Source organism: Hemitrygon akajei, chromosome 29 (assembly GCF_048418815.1).
Source record: "Hemitrygon akajei chromosome 29, sHemAka1.3, whole genome shotgun sequence".
Taxonomy (NCBI): domain Eukaryota; kingdom Metazoa; phylum Chordata; class Chondrichthyes; order Myliobatiformes; family Dasyatidae; genus Hemitrygon; species Hemitrygon akajei.
This window is the reverse complement of record NC_133152.1, coordinates 24,999,619-25,023,399: the sequence shown is the minus strand read 5'-3', so window position 1 is coordinate 25,023,399 and position 23,781 is coordinate 24,999,619. Positions and strand designations below refer to the sequence as shown.

The 23,781-nt window shown below is 43.0% G+C and overlaps 2 protein-coding genes across 2 annotated transcripts in view; one reads left to right on the top strand and one right to left on the bottom strand.

The window, feature by feature from the left end:
* The first annotated feature begins 4,709 nt into the window (after nucleotides 1-4,709).
* On the top strand, nucleotides 4,710-12,112 carry LOC140718336 (uncharacterized). The gene is made up of 2 exons (XM_073031919.1): nucleotides 4,710-4,756; nucleotides 8,886-12,112. Exons 1-2 carry the CDS (start codon nucleotides 4,741-4,743, stop codon nucleotides 9,812-9,814), a joined length of 945 nt encoding a protein of 314 aa, XP_072888020.1. The 5' UTR covers nucleotides 4,710-4,740; the 3' UTR covers nucleotides 9,815-12,112.
* A 7,568-nt stretch (nucleotides 12,113-19,680) lies between these two features.
* LOC140718337 (tumor necrosis factor receptor superfamily member 5-like) overlaps nucleotides 19,681-23,781 on the bottom strand; it is a 43,719-nt gene continuing 39,618 nt past the window's right edge. Inside the window, exon 7 of the mRNA XM_073031920.1 lies at nucleotides 19,681-23,680. Within this exon, the coding sequence (XP_072888021.1) occupies nucleotides 23,583-23,680 (98 nt within the window). The 3' untranslated portion in view covers nucleotides 19,681-23,582. The remainder of the gene's footprint in view (nucleotides 23,681-23,781) is intronic.

Here is a 23,781-nt window from a genome sequence, read left to right as displayed (position 1 = left end):
AGATTGAGATGTGCTTCTGAATGTTTTGTTTGTATAGTATTACTTTATTCAGTTAGTTGAAAATGTGGATAAAATCACATAAATTATTACACTAATCTATCACAGCTATGCAGTGCTGAAACTTTTGCATTGGCACCCAATCTGAGCTGACCTTTTCTAACAGGGGAAGTCAGGTACTCCTGCTATAGGGCCTGAAAAATCAACATTGATTCCTAATCTTCTGCAAGCACACATGCACATAAGGAGAAAACTCCATGGAACTCAGCTGTGATGCCTCCTAAGAAAACGTGCATTAAAAGTCCATTTCATTTTTTTCATCACCTGACAATCTGTTATTATACTTAATGTAAATATAACTTCCCAAAAAGCATTTCAATAAATGTTTAACCTCCCAATTCTGATACAAAGATCTAATTAGTTCTGTGATGTACAAACATTTGTAAATGTAGTTAAGCAAAAGGATTTCATTAAATGGTTACCCTCCCTATTCTGATATAAAGATCTAATTAGTTCTGTAAACCAGAAATTCTACACAAGTTTAAATTCCATCAGAATTTCCATATTATTTTGAAATTGGATGCCAGAGCTAAAATATGAGAAACAAATGTTTGCAAACAGTGTAGATGGCAAGGAATTGAGGTTTTCATCTCCCCTTTTCCCTATATGTTTCTCAATGAAGCTGTCAAACTAACTTCCTGCTAAACAAGTTCTCTTTTATGGGAGAAACGTTACTTGTGAAATTTCACTCTTGTCTAAGTTCAGTGGGAGACACGCTGATGCAGGAATGGGCTGCTTCACATGCTGAAGAGTTGCAAATGGAACTGAACATCGTGTAACTCACCACTTAACGTTCCCATGTGCTCTTACAATCCGAGAGAGGAAGGTCAAGCATGCAATTTTCAATTGAGAAAGTAAACAAAATATCGCACTATTATTTTACTAGTTCTACTTTGAAACAACCCAAACTTGTCCTGCAGGTCAAGCTTAACAGCACCCCCCCCCCCCCCAGCTGAGTCCTCCTTCTTGATGATGATAAGATATTGGACTAAGAAAGGCATACATCTGCATAGAAAATACATTCACTATTTGATGTGACTCACATGAAAGTCTTTTGTGACAAGGAGGAAATGTAGGGAGAAGGCTTGAGGTCTGTGATCACCCAGTTTTAGTGTGTTGAGAAGCAGAATGCTGTCACTTTAATCCCTGGTACTTTCTGCCAGCCTGGTTCTTTTGGGGAAGAACCCTTCCGTTGGTCAATGATTCCCACGAAGCTGCAGAAAGAAGGTGAATGGGATCAGAGAGCACTGTCCATATGGCCAGATTTAATGTTGGGTACGCATTGAACCAAGATTCTCAACTGATTTAAAACAAAAACATTTATTTTGTCGTGTAAAGGAAACATCAGCAAATCGGAATCTATTTCGTGATTCCAAAATTTGTACAATTATTTCCTCCAGCTATCAGCTGAATGCCTTCAGTCTTATTTCCTTGGGTTAATGAATCAGGAAATATATCCTGGTAGTGTAGCAGTTAGCACAATGCTACTGCCGCTGGGACATTCCAGAGTTCGGAGTTAATTCTGGTGCCATCTGTAAGGGGTTTGTATGTTCTCCCCGTGACCCCGTGTGCTTCTTCCAAGTGCTCCAGTTTCCTCCAACATCCAAAGGCTAAGTTAAACTAATTTAAACTACATTTGGCAGTTTAGCCCAATAAGTTTCAACTAATTTATCAGGGGGGGTGGGAACCAGAGCGATAGGGCTGAGAGGATAGGGGTGTTAGTTTACAAGCAGAGGTAGTGTATAGTGAGACCGTGAGGAAAGACAGACAGATGATAGGGAAAAATTGCAGTCAGTGGGATGGGTTGCAGTGTAAAGGGTGACAAAATCGAGAAGGGTGGCAAATACAGGACTGAAGGTGTTATATTTGAATGCATGCGATGTACAGAACAAGGTAGACGATCTTGTACCTCATTTAGAGATTGGCAGGTATGACTGAGTCGTGGGCATCACTGAGTCATGACTGAAAGACGATTTTAGTTGGGAGATGAATATCTGAGGATACACATTGTAGTGAAAGGACAAGTGGTAGGTGGGGGAGAAGGGGTAGCTCTGCTGGTAAAAATGAAATCAAATCCTTACAAAGGATTGGAAACTGTAGAATCCTTGTGGGTAGAGTTAAGAAACTGCAAGGGTAAGAAGATCCTGCTGGGGGGTTACTTACAGGAGTCCAAACAGTAGCCAAGTCGTGGGTTACAAGTTACGATAGGAAAAGCATGCCAAAAAGGCAATGTTATGTTAGTCATGGGGATTTCAATATGCAGATAGATTGATAAAATCAAGTTGATGCTGGATCCCAGGAGAAAATTTGTGGAATGTCTCTGAGATAGCTTTCTTGGAGCCGCTTGTAGTTGATCGCGCTAGGAGATCAGCAATTCGGGATTGGGCGTTGAGTAAAGAACTGGATATGATTAGGGAGCTAGGGCACAGGAACCTGTAAGAACCAGTGATCATCGTATGTTAGAATTCACCCTGCTGTTTGAGAAGGAGAAGTTAAAGTCAGATGTATCAGTATTATAGTGGAGTAAGGGGATTTACAGAGGCATGAGAGCGGAGCTGGCCAAAGTCGACCGGAAGGGGACACTAGCAGAACTGACAGCAGACCAGCAATGGCCGGAATTTCTGAGACCAATTCAGAAAGCTCAGGATAGATGCCTCCCAACGAAGAGGAAGTATTCTAAGGCAGGATGACGTAACTGTGGCTGATAAGGGAAGTCAAAACCAACATAAAAGCATAAAATAGAGCAAACATTCATGGGAAATTAGAGGGTGGGAAATTTTTAAAAACCAACAGAAGGCAACTAAAAAAAAATAAGTGGAGTGAAGGTGAAAGATGAAGATAAGCTAACCAATAATATCAAAAATTATGCAAAAAGTTTTTCAGATTATATAAAAAGAGATACCAGAGTAGATAATGGACTGCTGGAAAATGTTGCTGGAGAGATAAACAAGGAAATGGTGGATGAAATGAATAAGTCTTCACTGTGGAAGACACTAGTAGTATGTCAGAAGTTTGAGAGTGTCAGGGGGCAGAAGTGAGTGCAGTTGGTATTACTAGGGAGATGGTGCTAGGGAAACTGGAAAGTCTGAAGGTAAATAAGTCATCTGGTCCTGATAGACTACACCCCAGGGTTCAGAAAGAAGTAGCTGAAGAGATTGTGGAGGCATTAGTAAAGACCTTTCAAGAATCAATAGTTTATGGCAGGGTTCCAGAGGACTGGAAAATTGCAAATGTCACCCCACTCTTCAAGAAGGGACAGAGGCAGTAGAAAGGAAATAATAGGCCAGTTAACCTGACCTCAGTGGTTGGGAAGATATTAGAGTCAATTGTTAAGTATGTGGCTTTGGGGTATTTAGAGGCACAGTATGGTTTCCTTAAGGGAAAATCTTGCCTAACAATCTGTTAGAATTCTTTGAAGTAATAGCAAGCTAGAATAGAGGAAGGAGAACTGGTGGATGTTGTGTACTTGGATTTCCTGTAAGTTTTGGTAATGTGCCACGCAAGAGGCTGCTAAACAAGATAAGAGTCCAGGGAAATACAGGAATGATAGTAGCATGGATAGAGCATTGGCTGATTGGCAGGAGGCAAAGCGTGGGGAAAAAGGGAGTCTTTTTGAGTTGGCTGCTGGTGACTAGTGGGCTTCACAGGGGTGTGTGATGGGACTACTCCTTTGAACATTGAGGGAGAAATGGATTAGTCAGGATGAAATGGCGGAACAGGCTCAATGAGCTGGATGGCCTAATTGTGCTCCTATGTCTAATGGTCTTAACTGATCATTGTCAAATGTCCTGTGATTAGTGCTAAATAGTTGGGTTGCTGAGCAGCGCAAGTTGTTGAGCTGGAAGGGCCAGTTCTGTGCTGCATCTCTAAATAAATAAACTAGAAGACATAGGTTTTGCTCCTGCAGTTGAACGATGTTATTAAACTGGAAAGAATGCAGAAAAGATATACAAGGATATTTCAGACACTGGGGACTGAATTATAAGAAGACGTTGGACAGGCTAAGATGGTGGAGACTAAGAGGTGATCTTATACCGGTAGATGTCTATAAAATAATGAGGGGGAAAAGGTAGGGTGAATACATTCAGTTGTTTTACCCAGATTAGGGAATCAAGAACTAGAGGGCATTGGTTTAAGGTAAGAGGAGAACAATTTAATATGAACTTGACAGGCAACTTTTTTTCAACACAAAGGTTGATCAGTATGGGGAATGAGCTGCCAGAGGAAGTAGTTGCAATCATAACTTTTAAAGTGTAGTTAGACAGGTAAGTGGATAGCAAAAGGTTAGAAGGTTATTGGACAATTGTGACCAGCTTCAATGGGCATCTTGGTCGATGTGAACCAGTTGGACTGAAGGGCCTGTTTCAGTGTTGTATGACTTTGAACCAATGAATGCACATCAGAAGCGACATGTAAATAGAAAACGGCATTCAGAAATCTGAGCGTCGTGAAATAAATTCAATAACAGAAATCATTGATAAAGATTAATGTGGATTGGCAGTTTAATATTATAAATCGAAAAGAAAACGGCTGCCACACCTTTCTGCAAAAGAACATTTACCCAGAATCCACATCGAGCCAGAAAGCCCTCTATCTCTGCCGTATTGGAGGGGAGAGCACTGCGCATGTCCGGAAGTAGAAGCGGACCGGTTGTCAGGGGTGAACAGAAGGCTGGCGGAGTTGATGCAGACAAAGGCAGGTAAAAGCCTTCGGCGTCGGAGCTCGGTGGCATGCAAACTGAGCGTGCAGTTTACTACAGAGGAAGCAGTGACATATTTTCAAAGACAGTCTATTCTAGTTTGACATTAAAAATCAGTAGGTGCATTTTTATACTACTGGCAGAAAGGAAACGGGCTGTTGGGCCCTGGCGGTCCCCGACATTGTTTATATCCCGCTGCAGCCTTACCCCGTCTACTAGTAACTGTAAATGCGTGTGCGTGGTCCTCGCCGGGCCGGGTCCACAGGGTGATTTTCTGTAGTACACAAGAGATTCTGCACATCTCTACCAGACCCACTCTACACATTGGTGTCGACCCAAAGAGGCAGGTTGCTAATTTCATTCAGGGAGAGGTGCTGTTTTCCTCTTTTTGCTGAGGATTGAGCTGGCTAGCTGCATTTTACTGGTAGGGGACGTGATGTACTGCTTCTGTCCCGCAGTTTGCCGACTCTGGGATTAGGTTCGGCAAAAGTCCGGCTTGCCATTTTTGATTTAGTGACAAATACTTCAAATGCCTAAAGATGGGATGATGCTTGGGTGTGATGCCACCCACCCCGCCCTCTCTCAGTGCTCCCTTTCTGTGATCAAGCTGCTCTGTTAACTTCGCAGCTATAACCTGCCAGCATGTGCTCCTTCCTACCTCCCCACTCCCCTTCTCACCCCCATCCATTATATTATTCTGGTTTTTCACTTTGTTTTCAGGTCGCGATGAAGGGTCTTGGCTTGAAACGTGGAGTGCTTCGAAGTAAATTTATTATCAAAGTACATATTGTCACAATATATGTCCCTGAGGCTTATGTTTTTACAGACATACTTACTAAATCCTCTCCATAGATGATTCCTGGCCTGCTGAATTTCTCCAGCATTTTGTGTGTGTGTGTATTGCTCTGCACTTCCAGCATCTGCAGAATCTCCTGTGTTTATATGTTGCAGCTAAGGTTTTTTTTTGAGAAGGTAAATGAAAAATGTGGGAGAAAAAGGAACAACAAAAAAAGACAAAGTTGGGACTGTAAAGTTACCAAAACCTTTAATGGCTCGAACTAGAAATTAAAGAGTGCTGGAAATACTCTGCAGGCCAGACATCCGTGGAGAGGGAAATACTGGCAGTACTGTCTCAAACTGGAAAAAACAGTTTATCTGAGTATCAGTTTCTGTGAGTGTAGCTGAAACACCATTGTTAAAGATCGGGTTTCATTGGCATAGAGAGGGAGAGATAGAGGCTGAAAAAGCAGGTCAGTGGGATGAAGAATGGAAGAGACACGAAACTGGAAGTTGCTGATCTCCTTGTGGGCTGCATTGTATTGTACAAAACTTGGTCTGTGATCTTCCCCTATTGGATTGTAAGACCATATGGGGAATGTTAATTGATGATTACTCAATTTTCAGTTCCCTTTGCAACCCTTCAAGTGAAGCAGCTCATTGCTGCATCAGCATGACACACATAGAACTGAGACAAGGTGAAATGTTGCAAGTAACACTTGTCCCGCAAGAGTGGCAGACAATAAACATGTAGTCATCTTTGTGTTATTTTCTTGTCACCTCTATCCATTCATCACAAACCTCACTTGGACCAGCCACACGTGCACACACACGGGGTCACAAAAGCACAGAGGAGGCAGTGTACGCTGCGGTGATTGACTCCCCATCAAATATCCCAAAGACTTTCACTACTTGCAAGGCTGATCTAGATAGTTCACAATTGCCTGGATGAATGCAGCTCCAACAACGCTCACTCAGTGTAATGCCATTCATTTTAAACGGGTCTGCTTCATTAATGTTCCATCCACTGCAGTTTGTGCCGTCAACAAATGCATTGCAGTTACTCAGGCTATTCCAAACGCTTCTACCGCCAAGAGCAATGGCAGCAGGCCATACATCTCCAACCGCAGGTTGCCCTCCAAATCAGTCCTGACGAAGGGCCTCAGCCCGAAACATTGACAGGCAGACATACTTTATTGATCCCTAGGGAAATTGGGTTTCGTTACAGCCGCACCAACCAAGAATAGTGAAGAAATATAGCAATATAAAAACCAGAAATAATTAAATAATAATAATCATGCCGTGGAAATAAGTCCAGGACCAGCCTATGGGCTCAGGGTGTCTGAAACTCCAAGGGGGGAGTTGTAAAGTTTGATGGCCACAGGTAGGAATAACTTCCTATGACACTCAGTGTTACATCTCGGTGGAATGAGTCTCTGGCTGAATGTACTCCTGTGCCTAACCAGTACATTATGGAGTGGATGGGAGTCATTGTCAAGATGGCACGCAACTTGGACAGTATCCTCTTTTCAGACACCATCGTCAGAGAGTCCAGTTCCACCTGCATAACGTCACTGGCCTTACGAATGAGTTCGTTGATTCTTTTGGTGTCTGCCACCCTCAGCCTGCTGCCCTAGCACACAACAGCAAACATGATAGCACTGGCCACCACAGCCTCGTAGAACATCCTCAGCATCGTCCGGCAGATGTTAAAGGACCTCAGTCTCCTCAGGAAATAGAGACAGCTCTGATCCTTCTTGTAGACAGCCTCACTGTTCTTTGACCAGTCCAGTTTATTGTCCATTCGTATCCCCAGGTATTTGTAATCCTCCACTATGTCCACACTGACCCCTTGGATGGAAACGGGTCACCAGTGCCTTAGCCCTCCTCAGGTCCACCATCAGCCTCTTAGTCTTTTTCACATTAAGCTGCAGATGATTCTGCTCGCACCATGTGTCTGCTCATTTCAACGGAGGCTACCCGACTTGCTGAGTTAATCCAGCTTTTTTGTATGCTCTCCAAATCACTCACTGTCCTAACTGAAAAATTTAAAAGTAGAAGAAAGTCTGTAGATGCTGGATATCCAAAGCAGCACACACACGCAAGACGCTGGAGGAAACTCAGTGGGTCAGGCAGCATCAATGGAAACGAATAAACAGTCGACGTTTCGGGCTGAGACCCTTCATCAGGGCTGTGGAAAAAAAGCTGAGAAGTCAGAGCAAGAAGGTGGTGGACGGGAGGAAACTCAGCAGGTCAGGCAGCATCTGTGAAAATGAATAAATAATCAACGTTTCAGGCCAAGACCCTTCTTCAGGACTGGAAAGGAAGGGGGAAGAAGCCAGAATAAAAAGGTGGGGAGAGGGAAAGGAAGATGGCTGGAAGGTGATAGGTGAAGCCAGGTGGGTGGGAAAGGTAAAGGGCTGGAGAAGAAGGACTCTGATAGGAGAGGAGAGTGGACTGTAGGAGAAAGGGAAGGAGAAGATCTGCAAGTGTTCTTGGGTCTAAATCCTATCATTCCTTACCAGCATTGTGGTGGTATCTTCAGGAAAGAACAAGTAATAAGTGTTTATTGTGCCATTAGTGAATAATTCCAGCATATTAAACTGCCTTGAGGGCATCTCTCATCAATGCTGTCTGGTCTGGGTAGCCCTTAAATGCAAATTCGTATTCTGCTTCAGATCTTCACCAAGCAGAAAATGTATTAAGGACAATGCTCAAGTGGCAGCACAATATTTCTCAATAACTTTATGAAATTTAAAGCAGTCCTCATTTACCCTGTTTATAATGATTGTGTGGATATATTTCTTGGATAAGCTCTTCTCACTGCTGGCTGGTGGACTTCAGGGCGAGCGGTCCCAGGTTCAAGTCCGGCCAGCTCCAATTCCCCACTTGCTGTGTTGAGTGTCGAGCTGTCAACTTGGCCTCATTTTTTAAAAAAATGCTAAAGAAATTGCAAGGTTGTCACCCGATGCGTCACAGGGTGCGGAGAGGAATAATAACAATAAACCCCTCTCTAAGGCTGCATCTGTAAATCCTTTCTCACTGAGCAGATTGCTATTTTGTGCAGGATGGTTCTCTGTGCATGTTGTTTGTGTCTTACTTTCTTTGAACTGGATTGCTTCTTTTGTTGGTACTGCAGGATAAATAGCATGAATGGAAATGATAAAGCATAAGTTTCCTCTGTACTGGCTACCTGTGCCTCTTTATACATCCACAGAGTCCCCCAGAAGGAGGGGGTTTGAGAAATGCTGTGCATCGATCTCCCGTTGATAGCGGGGCTTAGGACACTGAATTTGCCTACCTTGGAGTGTGGGTTGTGATGTATAATCAGTGCCAACATGCTGTGTTTCAGGCCCAATGGAGAAGTTGCAGCAGTCACAATCTGACCCTGGTACTGAGGAGGTTGCTGAAGACAAGAGTGCCCCACCCAGACACGACCCGAGGCGCTTCACGTGCGGGGAGTGCGGCAAGAGCTTCAAGCAGCACTGCGACCTGAAGCGGCACGGCAGGGTGCACACCGGCGAGCGGCCGTACTGGTGCCCAGCCTGCGGCAAGCGCTTCAGCACCTCCTACAACCTGCTCATTCACCAGCTGATCCACAGCGGCGAGAAGCAGTACAAGTGCCGGGCTTGTGGCCGGGAGTTCGTGCAGCAGCACCACCTCGTCACCCACCAGCGCACCCACACGGGCGAGAAGCCCTACCCGTGCCCGGTGTGCGGCAAGGCCTTCCGCCAGTCCTCCACCATGATGGTGCACCGGCGGATCCACGGCGAGGAGCGGCCCTACCGCTGCCCTGACTGCGCCAAGAGTTTCAAGACCTCGTCCAACCTGTCCAAGCACCGGCGCATCCACACGGGCGAGCGGCGCTTCGTCTGCGACGTGTGCTCCCGCCGTTTCCTGCACTCCCACCACCTGACCACGCACCGCCGCACCCACGTGGGGGAGCAGCCCGCCTCCTGCCCTCTCTGCGGCCAGCACTTCGGCGACCCGGAGCAGCTGCTGGCTCACCGCCGGGCGCACGCCGGCGAGCCTCCCTACAGCTGCGAGACCTGCGGCAAGGGCTTCGGCCAGCGCTCCACGCTGGTGCGCCACCGCCGCACGCACACCGGCGAGAAGCCTTACGCCTGCCCTATCTGCGCCAAGACGTTCAGGCAGACTTCCACCATGCAGGTGCACTATCGCACGCACTCCGAGGATCGGCCTTATCGCTGCCTGCAGTGCGGCAAGGGCTTCAAGAGCGCCTCCAATCTGATAGGGCATCACCGTGTACACAGAAGGTAGAGCATCGCCTGACGTGTAATGGACTTGTTTTCATCAGGCAAGACATTGAGACTTCAGAGACAGCGATTCATTGGCTAAGGGCTTTATGAGTGACTGTAATGACAAGGGCGGAGCATTTTAATTTAGTGGATGCTCCTTTTGAAGCCTCAAATCACTGAGCATGTGGAATTAACGGCCAGCTAAAGCCAAAGTTTTATAACAAGTGTGAGATGGCACAGTCGTAGGATGTTTCTCTATACAGGCTAGTGCACAACTCCCAAATGCACATTAACTTTTTGAGTTGATTGAAAGTCTTTGAATGTCTCATCTTTAAGAACAATGGAACTTTAAAAACTTGACTTGGTTTTCTGTAGCACTTTTCGGTTCCCTTTCAGGACACCCCAAAATACCCTGCAGCCAGTGAAAATGTTTTAAATGTAGTCACTTGCAAAACAATAATTGGCACCTAGCTCCGTCAAACAGCGATGTATAATATAATGTGTTTTACTGGTGGTAACTGAGAGATAAATATTTGTTTCTTTACCAACTGGAATAGGTCTGTGGAACATTCCATGATGCAGACAGAGGCTGGGAAATTCCAAAGCAGAGACCGAGAATGAGAATGGAGGAAAATATATGTGTTGATGTTCTTAAAAGTGAGGAGCAGTATTTCATAGGCCACATGCAATGGATTTGATTGGCTTAGATACGACCACTTTATTTTCAATTTAGACAGATCATTTGTTGGAACGTTAGATTTATATGCCACAAGGGGGCATAGTTTTGAGGTGCTTGGAAGTCAGATGTATGTTTTCCACACACAGAGAGTGTGGGTGTGTGGAATGTGCTGTCAGCAAAGGTGGTAGAGGTGAATACCTTTAAGAGGCTCTTAGATTGATACAAGGAGCTTAGAAAAATAGAGGGCTATGCGGTAGGGAAATTCTAGGCAGTTTCTGGAGTAGGTTACATGGTCAGCACAACATTGTGGGCTGAAGGGCCTGTAATGTGCTGTAGATTCCTATGTTTATGTAGATTATTTATTTAAAATTGCTTCACATTTTAAGCTTGTAAGCACTATTTTTTGAGAAGGTGGAATCTGCAGATGATAGAAATCGGCGTACATACTGTGCTCTCTTCTACACTGGAGAAACCAAGTGAAGATGGAAAGATTAGCAGAACACCTCTATCTGGGATGCCACCAACTTCAGTCACTCTCCGTCACCCTCTGTTGCTTCAATTTCAGTGTCATCTCTTTCCTCCATTGCTCTGATGATGCTTAACGTAAGCTCCACGGAATGAGGTTCCCTTTTATTTGGACACATTGATGCTGTTGGGCCTGAACGTTGAATTTAAGAATTTCAATTTACCAACCATTCCCTTTATCTGCTCCATAGATGTGGCTATACGTTTGTTTCAATTTGGTTATCTCTTTATAATCCGTCTTCGTGTTTTTCCTTTCAATTGTCACTTTGACAAATTAGGTTTGCACCTCATCACAGACTGGCCCTCTTCTCTTGACACTCACTCACTCTGCATCTTAATGCGGACTTGTTTTCTCTCCTTCATTCCAGTTGTTTTTGACCCTAAACGTTGACTCTGTTTCACTCTCCACAGATGCTTCCAGCTTTTTTTTAGTTTTTATTTAAGATCTACTGTTGCTGTAAAGTATTCCCATTCAGGTTTTGTAGGACGAGCTGATTGTTTAGCAGCATGGTAGCAAGATTTAGCTTGGAGATCAAGGTATATTCATACTTGGGAATCAAACTTAAAGATAATCCAAGATATGTGAACCAATTTAATGTATGATGAAGTATAAAATGGCCTTTTAAAAAAGCAAGTTTTCTGATCAAAAAAGTAACTAAGCTTCCTTGAGCCCCATCCTATTCCCTGTATGTTGAGTAATTAATGTTACTGAGTTAGCGTTTGACCCTCTTAGCATTATTTTTTGAGAAGTAGGGGCTCTTTAATAAACAAATGTTAAGACTCTCTGCTCTCAGTACAGGTTTAGCAACCTCCCTACTATAAGGAACTCAGCAGGCCAGGTAGCATCTTTGGAAAAGAGTAGTCGACGTTTCACGCCAAGACCCTTCTTCAAGACTGGGGGGAAAAAGAGATGAGGAGTCAGAATGAGAGGGTGGGCGGAAGGGAGGAAGAAACACAGGGTGATAGGTGAAACTAGAAGGGGGTAAAGGGGTGAAGTAAAGAGCTGGGAAGTTGATTGGTGAAAGAGATACAGGACTAGAGATGGGGAAATCCAATGGGAGAGGACAGAAAGCCACGGAAGAAAGAAAAGGGGGAGAAGCACCAGAGGAGGTGATAGGCAGGTAAGGAGATAAGGTGAGAAAGGGAAATGGGAATGGTGAGGTGGGGGGGGAACATTACTGGAAGTTCGAGAAATCAATGTTCATGCCATCAGGTTGGAGGCTACCCAGATGAATATAAAGTATTGCTGCTCTAACCTGAATGTGTCCTCACTGAAACAGTAGAGGAAGCCGTGGACTGACATGTCGGAATGGGAATGGGAAGTGAAATTAAAATGGGTTGCCACTTGAAGGTCCCACTTTTTCTGTCGGACAGAGTGTAGGCGCACGGTGAAGCAGTCTCCCAATCTGCATCAGGTCTCTCCGAATATACAGGAGACCACACCGGGAGCACTGGATTCAGTAGGTGACCCCAGTAGACTCACAGGTGAAGTGTCGCCTCATTTGGAAGGACTGTTTGGGGCCCTGAATAGTGGTGAGGGAGGAGGTGCAGAGGTGGAAAGCAGAAAGTGAGGTGGAGGGAAAGACGTGCTTGGCGGTGGGATCCTGTTGGAGATGGTGGAAGTTACAGAGAATTATGTGCTGAACACAGAGACTGGTGGGGTGGTAGGTGAGGACCAGAGGAACCCTGTCCCTGGTGGGGTGGCAAAAGGATCCCACCACGAAGCATATCTTTCCCATCCACCCCCCACTTTCTGCAGGGATCGCTTCCTACACAACTCCCTTGTCCATTTGTATCTACCCCCCCCCCCACCCCGGCATTTATTTTTGCAAGCAGAAGTGCCACCCTCCTCTCTCACTACCATTCAGGGCCCAAAACAGACCTTACAGGTGCGGCGACACTTCACCTGTGAGTCTGTTGGGGTCATCTACTGTATCCGGTGCTCCAGGTGTGGCCTCCTGTATATCGGGGAGACCTGACAATTTGGGACACTGCTTTGCCAAGTGCCTTCACTCTGTCTGCCTGAAAAAGCGTGATCTCCTAGTAGCCAGCCATTTTAATTCCACTTCCCATTTCTATTCCGACATACCAGTCCATGGTCTCTACTGTCGCGATGAGGCCATGCTCAGGTTGGAGGAGCAAAACCTTATATTCTGTCTGGGTAGCCTCCAATCTGATGGCATGAACACTGATTTCTCAAACTTCGAGTCATGCTCCCCTTTTCCCTCTCTCACCTTATCTCCTTGCTTGCCCATCACCTCCCTCTGCTGCTCCTCCCCCTTTTCTTTCTTCCATGGCCTTCTGTTCTCTCCTATCAGATTCCCTTTCCTCCAGCCCTGTTTCTCTTTCACCAATCAACTTCCCAGCTCTTTTTTCACCCCTCCTCCTTCCCGGTTTCACTTTGTGTTCCTTCCTGACTCTTCAGCTTTTTCTCCAGTCCTGATGAAGGGTCTCAGCACAAAACTTAAACTGTTTACTCTTTCAATAGCCCGGCCTGCCGACTTCCTCCAGCATTTTGTGTGTGTTGCTTGGATTTCCAGCATCTGCAGATTTTTCCTTGTTTGTGATTCCCTCCTGAAAGTTACTTAAATTTTTTTTTTACAGGACTGTCATTCAGCATAACAGTCATCCAGCTAGAAATGTTTTCCAGGGATGGGCAAATCCAAATAAATTTAACTCCAAAGCCTGAGGTCCTATCTCCACATTCAAGGCTGGCCTTGATAAGTCTCTCAGAAGCATGGTAATAGTGGGTGAGATATCTGCTCTTGCACAGTCAGCAATCAAGGTGGGACTCCTTGGCTTATTACTAAGATAGAGTTATGTACAAAATGCTCTTTGCTTTTTGATTGCCTCAAGTGAGAATCAGCTCGATAAAAGAACTTGGCACAATTTTTCCTTCTCCGTAAAGCAGTTTGCTATCTTCTGAAAATTAGCATGTTGAATGATGTGGCTGCTAACAAATGGACTTGACATCTTCAATAAAGCTAATATGAAGTGACCATCCCATTTTTTTTTGCAACTCCAAGCCAATCCTTTGCATAATATAGTTTGGAAGACCTATTGCTTAGCCGACATGAACTGTAGTTTATTTGTTTTAATCTGAGTTAAAGGATACATTCCCTGGCACGGTGTTGACAATGCTCAACACTAGCAGTCTCATTCATAAGACAGGAGATCAGGGATTCAAACATCACGCAAGGTTATCCTGGCTGATACTTTGGGTAGAAGCTGTGCTGCATCATCTGAGGTGTTCTTCAGGGAAGGAAATGAGGAGTGGGATGCATCGCTCTTTTCGGGCAGAGGCACAATGGGTTGAATGGCTACTTTCTGTCCTGTATCATACGTCCTGCAGTGAAATCGTTGCTCTCTTCAGTTAAGACACTGGATGTGCCACACTAATTGGGGGAGGGAAAAGTAGTCATGTGTGAATGTTGTACTGAAGCAACATGACTTCCTAAGATCTCCACTAGATGCCTATTATGTCAGTGAATATTCTAACCCAAGTACTCTGGTAATCAACCTAATAATTTAATATGGATGTTTAATCAAAGTAGTAAAAGTTTTATACATCTCTGTGCATTGATAATTTTGGTGTGAGGTAACTCCTTTCACTCACAGTATACCACAATCATGTGATTGCTCCTTCCACTCAGTTAATACTTTGTTTTTGGTGCATGAGAGTTGAATGGGAAGTGATTCAGATGTTTCCATTTTGGGTGTAAAAGATAAAATCGAGCTTAGCCCATGTAACACAGGAGCACGTGCTATTAAGGTCCTGAGGCTGCAGTTCTGTGCATAAAGCCCTTTTCAATTTTTTCAGATGTTTCTTGCAAACTACTTCATCGATCTGAACACCTCAAGTGCCTTGGTTGGTGATTTTTGTGTGACAGTACTTTCATGTTGCATCCTGGGACGATTCCTAGAAAGATCAGTCTGTCGACCATAAACCACCCTTTAACATTAATCCTACATTAAGCCCTCCTAAATGTTTTCCCTCACACTGTCAGTAATACCCTCTATACTATACTACTCACCTATACTTAGCACATTGGCCAACTTATCTACCGACCCCTGTGTCTGGAACCTGGAGGAAACTCGTCACAGGGAAAACATAAAATGAAAGGAAAATTGTAGTTCACCAAACTACTTGAAACTGCACTATATTCTGTGTACAAAGGTCACTTTTCTCCATCCACATCATTATCCTCGAGTGACTCCGTTACCAATTACATTAGACTTCTCTAGGGGCATTGTCAATCAGTTCCAGTTCTATTTCTGTAGGTCCCATTTCCATTATAAGCTAGAGTGAAACTGTGGGAACATAATTGATAGAAAACCTTGTGTTACATAGACTTGCCTTCATTTGTAGTCTGAATGTAAGTCCACATTCTAGTTATGAGAAATACTTTCAAATCCAGTCACTTTTGCCTATTTCTATTTTACCAGATAATTTCCATTAAATGGCTATCAGTAAAACCTGGATATTACTGCTCTTTGGCAATTGTGAGCCATTATCATCATTATATACCATGTCATATGATGCAGGCGATCATGATTGTTCTTGGCAAGTTTTTCTACAGAAATGATTGCCCAGAAGGAGGCAATGGCAAAAGTCTTTACAAGACGGGGGGACCCCAGTCATTATCAATACTCTCCAGAGATTGTCTGCCTGGTGTCAGTGGTTCCATAACCAGGACTAGTGATATGACCATCCGCCACCTGCTCCCACAGCTTCACATCACCCTGATTGAGGTCTAACCTTACCCAAGGGTGACCTGCAGGATAGCGGAGGGAAGGAGTGCCTTACATGTCCTTTGATAAAGACGCATCTCCACCCCACCTATTATGGGTACAAAATAAATATCCACCACCAGTTCAAGGAATAGAAATCTCTGCTTCCATTCCAGTGGGTGAATGAGAGAGAATTTCTGAACAACTCTTTCTGAAAATTTCCTTTACTACACCTACCTTCTGGCAGTAACTAAGCCCAATTTCTTTGAAAGAAATTGAGCTGTGAAAATTCCCCATTGAAAGCCACCGAATTAATAATTTACATTTTGTGAGGCTGATATTTTCTTATATATCGACATTATTTTTGAGTATTTGCATAAACTTCCCCTGTTTTTGGATGTGGGTAGCACAGTCAAATTGTTAAATTATTGTGCACTTTCTCCTCAAAGCTCAACTCCTACAGTGGTATTTTCAGTATTATAATATTTTCCAGTAACTCAATAAGGGGTTCAAGAAGAGATGCTGAGTGTTGAACTGTTTTAAGCTAATATTGTCATTCCTGTCTCCATATTGCTTATGATTCAAAGAATAGTAACTGTACACCACAGTCTGCTTCCTGGCATTTGCTGATGCGGCTCTACAGTCTGAGTTATCGGAACCTGTGATTAGTTTAGTAAAATTAGAATCAGGTTTAATATCACAGGCATACGTTGTGACGTTTGTTAACTTTACGGCTGCAGTACAATGCAATACATGATAAATAAATAGAGTGAAATGAGAGCAAACTGAGCCAGAGTTGGTTATGACTGATGCGTAGGAAGCTATGGTGGGAGGAGGCACGAGGTGTGTGGTTAATTTCCTGTTAGAATAAAAGGAGCCTTTGAGTGACTCTACCTGAAAATAATTGTGTCCCAGTCTGGTCTCTCTACTTATGACAAAGCCACAAAGGGAATTCAACAAAGCATCACCAGTTTGATCACTGGGATAGACATATTGTCAAACGAGGACTGATTGAGCAGTCTGGGCCTAAAATCTTTAATTAGAGATAATCTCATTGAAATGTACAAATATTTACAATTCAGGAATGAACCACTTTGGTCCACCATGTCTGCACCGATTATGGTGTTAATTTTAAACTAATCCCATGTGTTACACGTGATCCAATCTCTAATTCCTGCCTGCTCATTCTAATTAAATGCCGCTTAAATGTTGCTATCATATCTCCGCCTACCATCAACCCTGGCAGCGCATTTCAGCCACCGACTGCTCTGTGGAAAAAAAAAACTCACTACCTTTAAACTTCTCCCTCTCTCATTTTAAAGTATTTGCTCTGTAGTATTTGCTCTCTAATATTTGATCTTTTCACTCTTGGAAGAAAACTCTCACTATCCACCTTACCTACCTTCTTCCTAAGCCCTTATCTCCCAGGGGAGCATAGGCCTTCGATTACCTCCTGTCTCCATCGTCCACAGAGTCGATGGGCTGGTTGGAGTTCATCAATGTTTCTGTAATGTATTATATCCACTGTACACATGATTAGCCCATACAGCTTCACCAGAGCCCTGTTAGCTGGCCTTTGGGAGGCATCTTCTTTGTCTATGCTGCTTATAATTTTATATGCTTCTATCATGCCATTCCTCAGCTTCCCAACACTCCAGTGAAAACAACCTAAGTTTGTATAAACTCTTGCTTATAGCTGATACACTCCAATTCTGGCAATGTTGATGAATCTCCTTTGTGCCATCTTTAAAGCCTCCACTTCCTTTCCATGGCATGGTGACCAGAAATGTACATAATTTTCCAAACGTGGCATAAGTTTATACAGCCGTAACACTTTTATACTCCTTGCCCGCACCAATGAAAGCAAGTGATCCATATGCCTTTACTACCTTTTCCACTACTGTTGCCACTTTCAGGGAGCTATGGGCATGCATAGCTCCTTGAACGATCCCTCTGTGCATCAATCCTCCTAAGGATCCTGCCATTCACTGTATATTTCACTCTTGCATTTTACATCCCAACTGCAATGCTTCACTCTTGTTTGGATTAAAGACAGAGGAGCAGAATTAGGCCATTTGGCCCATCAAGTCTGCTCCGCCATTTCATCATGGCAGATTTACTATCCCTCTCCAATTACTTAACCTCCACAGCTATCTGGGGCAATGAATTCCACTGCTTCACCCCCCCCCCCGACTTCTGGCTGAAGAAATCCCTCCTTCTCTTTGTTCTAAAAGAGGTTGTTCTAAGGCTGTGCCCTCTGGTCCTAGACTACCCCACTATAAGAAACATTCTCTCCACCTCTCGATATTTGATAGATTTCGATGAGTTCCCCTCTCGTTCTTCTGAACTCCACTGAGCACACTCCTCAGACATTAACCCTTTAATTCCAGGGATCATTCTCATGAACCTCATCTCAACCCAAAACTGCTTACAGTAGTCCAAGTGCAGCCTGACCAATGCATTATAAAGCCTCAACCCCATAAAAGCATTAAGCCTCAATGCCTTAAAAACTCTGTTCATCATTTCACTTCCCAATTTCCCAAAGGATCTATATTTTGCCGTATAGACTATCTCACTATCCACATCCATCATCATAAACCAGAGCCCTGGAATAAAGGGAATTTCTAAAAGTAACAAGAGAGTAAAACTGGTGGTGTGGGTCTGAATGAGGGGTGGGGGGGGGGATTCAATTGAAGCATTCAAACGGGAGTTGGATAAACATCGAGAAAGAAAAACTAGCAGGACTAGAGAGACAGTGAGTTAAGGACTGAGAGAGAGTGCTTTTATAAATAAGAATTTGGATTGAGCAGAATTTCAAAGGGGAATCAGCAGTTTAATTCAGTGTAAATGTAGTTAACCGTAGCTTTATACGGGAAACAAAGTGGCAGCCACAGGGTGTATTAGGTATTAATTATGTTTTAACTTTGGTTGAATCACTAACATTAATCTTTCAGTAGCATTTGTCACAAATTAAAAATAGATGACACGTATCCAAGATGAGTTTGCAGTCAAGACAAATACTACAGAGCTAAATAGGTCTGTCTCTATTGATAATGATAACAAAATGGATATGTTATTTACCAATTAAATGAAACCCATCACATATCTTGGTCAAATAAAACATAATATAAAAATAAATCTCTGAATCAGTATCAATTAAGAAGAAACATGCTTAACTATGGAATTCTTGTTCCTTATAACATAGTGTTTAACAGAGTTGGAAATATTTTAGTGAGGACTTCCTCTGCTGATCTAACAAAACTGCAGATATTGTTAATTGGGCCCAGGGAGAATCCTCTACACAAACAGCTTTCATTTGCATGTTGCAGAGATTTCTTTATCAACCAGGAATTAGCTGCCGTAGTTTTATTCGTACACCATCATATAGTCGTTGTGAGCTTACAGAGAACATTTCGATGGCAAGCAACACACACAAAATGCTGGAGGAACTCAGCAGGCCAGGCAGCATCTATGGAAAAAAGTACAGTCAATGTTTTGGCCCAATGCTGCCTGGCCTGCTGAGTTCCTCCCGGTATTTTGTGTGTGTTGTTCGGATTTCCAGCACTCTACAACCAGAAGGTGGCACAAGGAAATGTACTATTTTTCCAATATGGTCACATAGTGCCAACATTGAAGGCTTTCAGACTGGTCAAGACGTGGAAATCTCCCTTCATTTTGATCAGTAACACATTTCCACCCAGAAACTTTGCTGTTGACTGACAATTATACTCACCCTACCCATACATGTTTGTAAGTATATCAAGAGAAGATTGATATTTTGTGATGATGTGAAGATGTGGCCTTTAAGCTTGGTGAAAATGGATGGCTAATGAAGCCACTGCAAAGTCAAGCAGCAAGTGATGTACATCTGTTGAATCACAAAAATCAGACACAATGAAAGAAAGTAAGCAAGACTTTTTTTTCCCAAAAGAATTCAGACACTCCAGTTTTTCTTGTCACTATCATTGATGACAGCTTTTTAATTCCATATTTTATCAGTTTGAATTCCCCAGCTCACATCTCCAGATCTTTAGTCTGGGCCCCTAGGTTACAAATCCAGTGATTATTCTATGATTTCAAGGGTCCAAGGGCTGAAAGCCCATTGGATTTGCTTACTGGAACCTTCTGTACATTGTTACTTTTTCAAAGTAAATCTTCGTCAACATGCTGCAGATTTCCATGATATTTGCAGTCAAAGGAGGCATATTCTGGTACTAAGGCCTTCAGTTACAGATTAAAGGTGTACAGATGTTTTATAAACCACAGCTTCATCTCATTGACTCAAGAAGACAAAAGGAATGGTGGATAATATTCCCACACTTTCAGCATGCATTATAATTTTAACATTGAATGACAGCAGATATACTGACACAGAGACTGCTTGGATCACCCATTATCACTGAAGCATCTTGTTCAGATGTGACAGGGTTGAATATAGATCAAAACAACCTCACAAACATCTGATAATTTACATCTTAATTGGGAGAGCTCATACAGACCAGTCAAGCAATCTGATATGATTGTACCTTACAGATAACATCCCAGGTTTCTCCATCACAGGTATGTTCAGGCTCACCAAAAGCAATAGCACAGTGGTTTAAATCAGAGTCCTCAAATTGATTCCACACCCCGTGACATAAGACCATAAGACAAAGGAGCATTTGGCCCATCGAGTCTGGTCCACATCTCTGTTCTAAAAGCACGACCCTCTATTCTGAGGCTGTGCCCTCTGTTCTTAGACTCTTCCACCATAGGAAACATCCTCTTCATATCCACTCTATCAAGGCCTTTCAATATTCGATAGGTTTCAATGAGGTCACCCCCTTATTCTTCTGAATTCTAGTGAATACAGGCCCAGAGCCAACAAACATTCTTTATAGGACAAAACTCATCAATCATGAAAGCATTTCTGTAAACTTCCTTTGAGCCCTCTGCAGGGCACATCCTTTCTAAGATAAGGGGCCTAAAACTGCTTACAACACTGCAAGTGAAACCTCACCAGTGCTTTAAAAAGCTTCAACGTTACATCCGTGCTTTCATATTCTAGGTCAGCCATGTGTAAGGAATCCCCTCTTATCTCCATCCTCCCTCAGCAAATAATTAACAATGAGCAACAATTGGAAGAAACAGTGAAAGCAGCAAGGACACAATATGTTCTCTAGGTGGGGCTATCACTGAGAGCTGAAGAACAAAGCTGCCAGCGTATATTTGTGGCAAGAGTACAAATGCAGTGGAGGGCAAAATTCTACTCTGACCTTTTCCTCACTGACTAGTTATTGATAGAAGTGCTAATCCTTGTGGATCGCGTTGACACATATGCATTGTGATATGTGACAACACAATCATGCTAAACGAGATTGACTCGGAACAAAGCTGGCAGTTCAAAAGTAGGCATCATCACGCAGGACCATCAGCAGCAGAAATGTAGAATCCACAACCTCGTAACGTTACTAACAACGAGGAATGCCGAGCGCATTCTGGGATCAGTACCAGCTGAGCAGAGAAACTGAGCTGCCTGTTGGTGAGACTACGCATGGCATGAACAAGACACAGCTGAGTAATTCCTCAATTGACCATGGCTGTACAATACCACATCTAGCCATGAATGGTGATTGACAATTAGATAATGAGAGAAGGACATTCCAAAAGTATCTATCCTCAGCAAAAACAAGTGAGCATTAAAGGTCCATTACAGCTTCACAGAAGCAAGAATTCGGAAATTCAAATCACCTTGTGATATCAGGAAATGAAATATTGGACGCAGCAAAGACAAGCTCCAGAATTAGCCGCTTTAACTCAAACCAAGCTGGTTTACAACACTTACAGTTACAACACTGGCTCCTACCAACATTGTGGTAATTACCCAGGCACAGAAGATCATATTAAGAAAAACACAGAACAAATCCAGTCCAGCTAGATTACAAACCACAAATTAACTCCCAATTAACAGAGAAGGTATTGGAAGGTGGCAACATCTATCCCCTTCTCTTACATTATCTCCTCAAACCCAGTGTGGGTTATACCAGTCCACTCCACTCTAGGGCTCACTACAGCCTTAGTTCACAGAACTATATTGTGAAATGCAAGTGATTGCCCTTGACATAAAGGTAGCATCTATGTGTGGTATTAAAGAGACCCAGAAGAAACTAAAGTCAATGGATATCAGAGAAAGCACTCCAATAATTAGACAAAGGAGGATGAGTTTCAATCATCCCAGCGCTACGACATCACTGCAGAAGTTTCTTTGGGCATTGGGTTTGGCCCAATGACCTTCAACTGTTTTTCCAACGACTTTCTTTCCATTACCAGAAATAGCATTGTGGAACCATCAGCAAACAATGTTCAGTCCCATTCACAACCACACTTTTAACAAGTCCTTGATAACATTCAGGCGTGGCCGGATAACACTCACACTTCAAAGTGGCGGAATATCATCTCCAACTCCTGATGTTCAGTGCCAATATCATCACCGAGGCCCACTGTCAACATTCTGCTTGTTACTCTTAATGAGACCATCTGTATAATACTGTATCTATAAATGCTGTTGATTTGTCCAACACCCCAAAGCCCTTTCACTATCTACGAGGCACATGGCTGGAGTATGATGGAATACTCTTCACTTCCCTGGATGAGTGCAAGACTCAGGAAATTTGATACATACACAACAAAGTAGCCTGATTGATTGGCAACACATTTTCTGCTATAAACATTCAAACCTTTCACCTTCAGGAAGGCATAACCGCATTGTGTGCTATCTGCAAAATGCATTGAGGTTCCTTGGCCCAAAACTCTTAATCCCGTGACCTCTGGTACCATGGAGGACCTGCCTGAGGTTTCCACTGCAAACTGCAGAGCATACCAAACTGCAAATCTATTGCTGCTCCTTCAGTGCTTGAGTCTAAATTCTTAAACTTAGTTCCCAACATTTTGGGAGTTCCTTCATCAGAAAGACTACACTAGTTCAACAGTTTGGCTTACCTTAACAAGTTAGTAACTGACAGTAAATACTGGTCGCATCACTGACATAACATCTTGAAAAAAGGAAATTATAAATAAAACAAGCCATTGTTCAGTCTTCAATGTGTATCAGAATTCTCTGTCATACAAAGCAAGATAATGATGATCCATTCACTCAAGGAAAGCTCATAAAATTTAACATAGAACATAGAACAGTACAGCACAGGAAGAAGCTCCTTGGCCCACAATGTTGCACCAAACCAGCTAAAAAGCAAATCACAAACACCCAAGTACTAATCCCTCCTACCAACACCATGTCCATATTCCTCTATCTTCCTTACACCCATGCACCTCCCTAAACGTCTCTTAAAAGCCTCTAATGTGCTTGCCTCCACCTCCATACCAGGCAGTGCATTCCAGGCATCCACCACTCAAGTAAAAAAAACTTACCCCTCACATCCCCTTTGAATTTACCCCCGCTCACCTTCAATGTATGCCCTCTGGTATTAGACATTTCAACCTGGGAAACAGAAACTCCCTGTCTACTCTTATCTGTGCCTCTCATTTTTCCACAATTATTTCTCTCTTTTTTTTTTCAGAATGAGGTACTTATTGGTTTTTATTCTACTTACCAAAAATAAACAACATATAAAGGATTGAAATAGTTTTCAATCTATTAAAATAAGAAACAAAAGTTAAGTGAATATATAGGCTCTTTACAGTCTGAGAAGTTCAAAGTATAATCCTTATTCCTAATGAGGTCAGATGAAAAGTGATAGAACATATTATCCCTGAGAGATTGTTGAACCAGTTTCTTCACGAGTACATTTCAATTCAGGCAAGTGTATTTACTTGTGAGCCTGAAAATTAGTCGAGGATTGTCCACACTGAAAACACATCAGTTTTTCACTTGCACTGATGTGAAATCATTGAATTCTTCCTGGACAGGAACTGGAGATTTTGTATAGATTCTGGGTCCAAAACAGCAGTGGAAACCTGTAAAATTTCACATTTATTACAAGATAGAATTTTCAATTTATTACCAATAATATTTTTACAAAATAGAACTTTGTGCTCATCCTAGTTACCACTCTAAG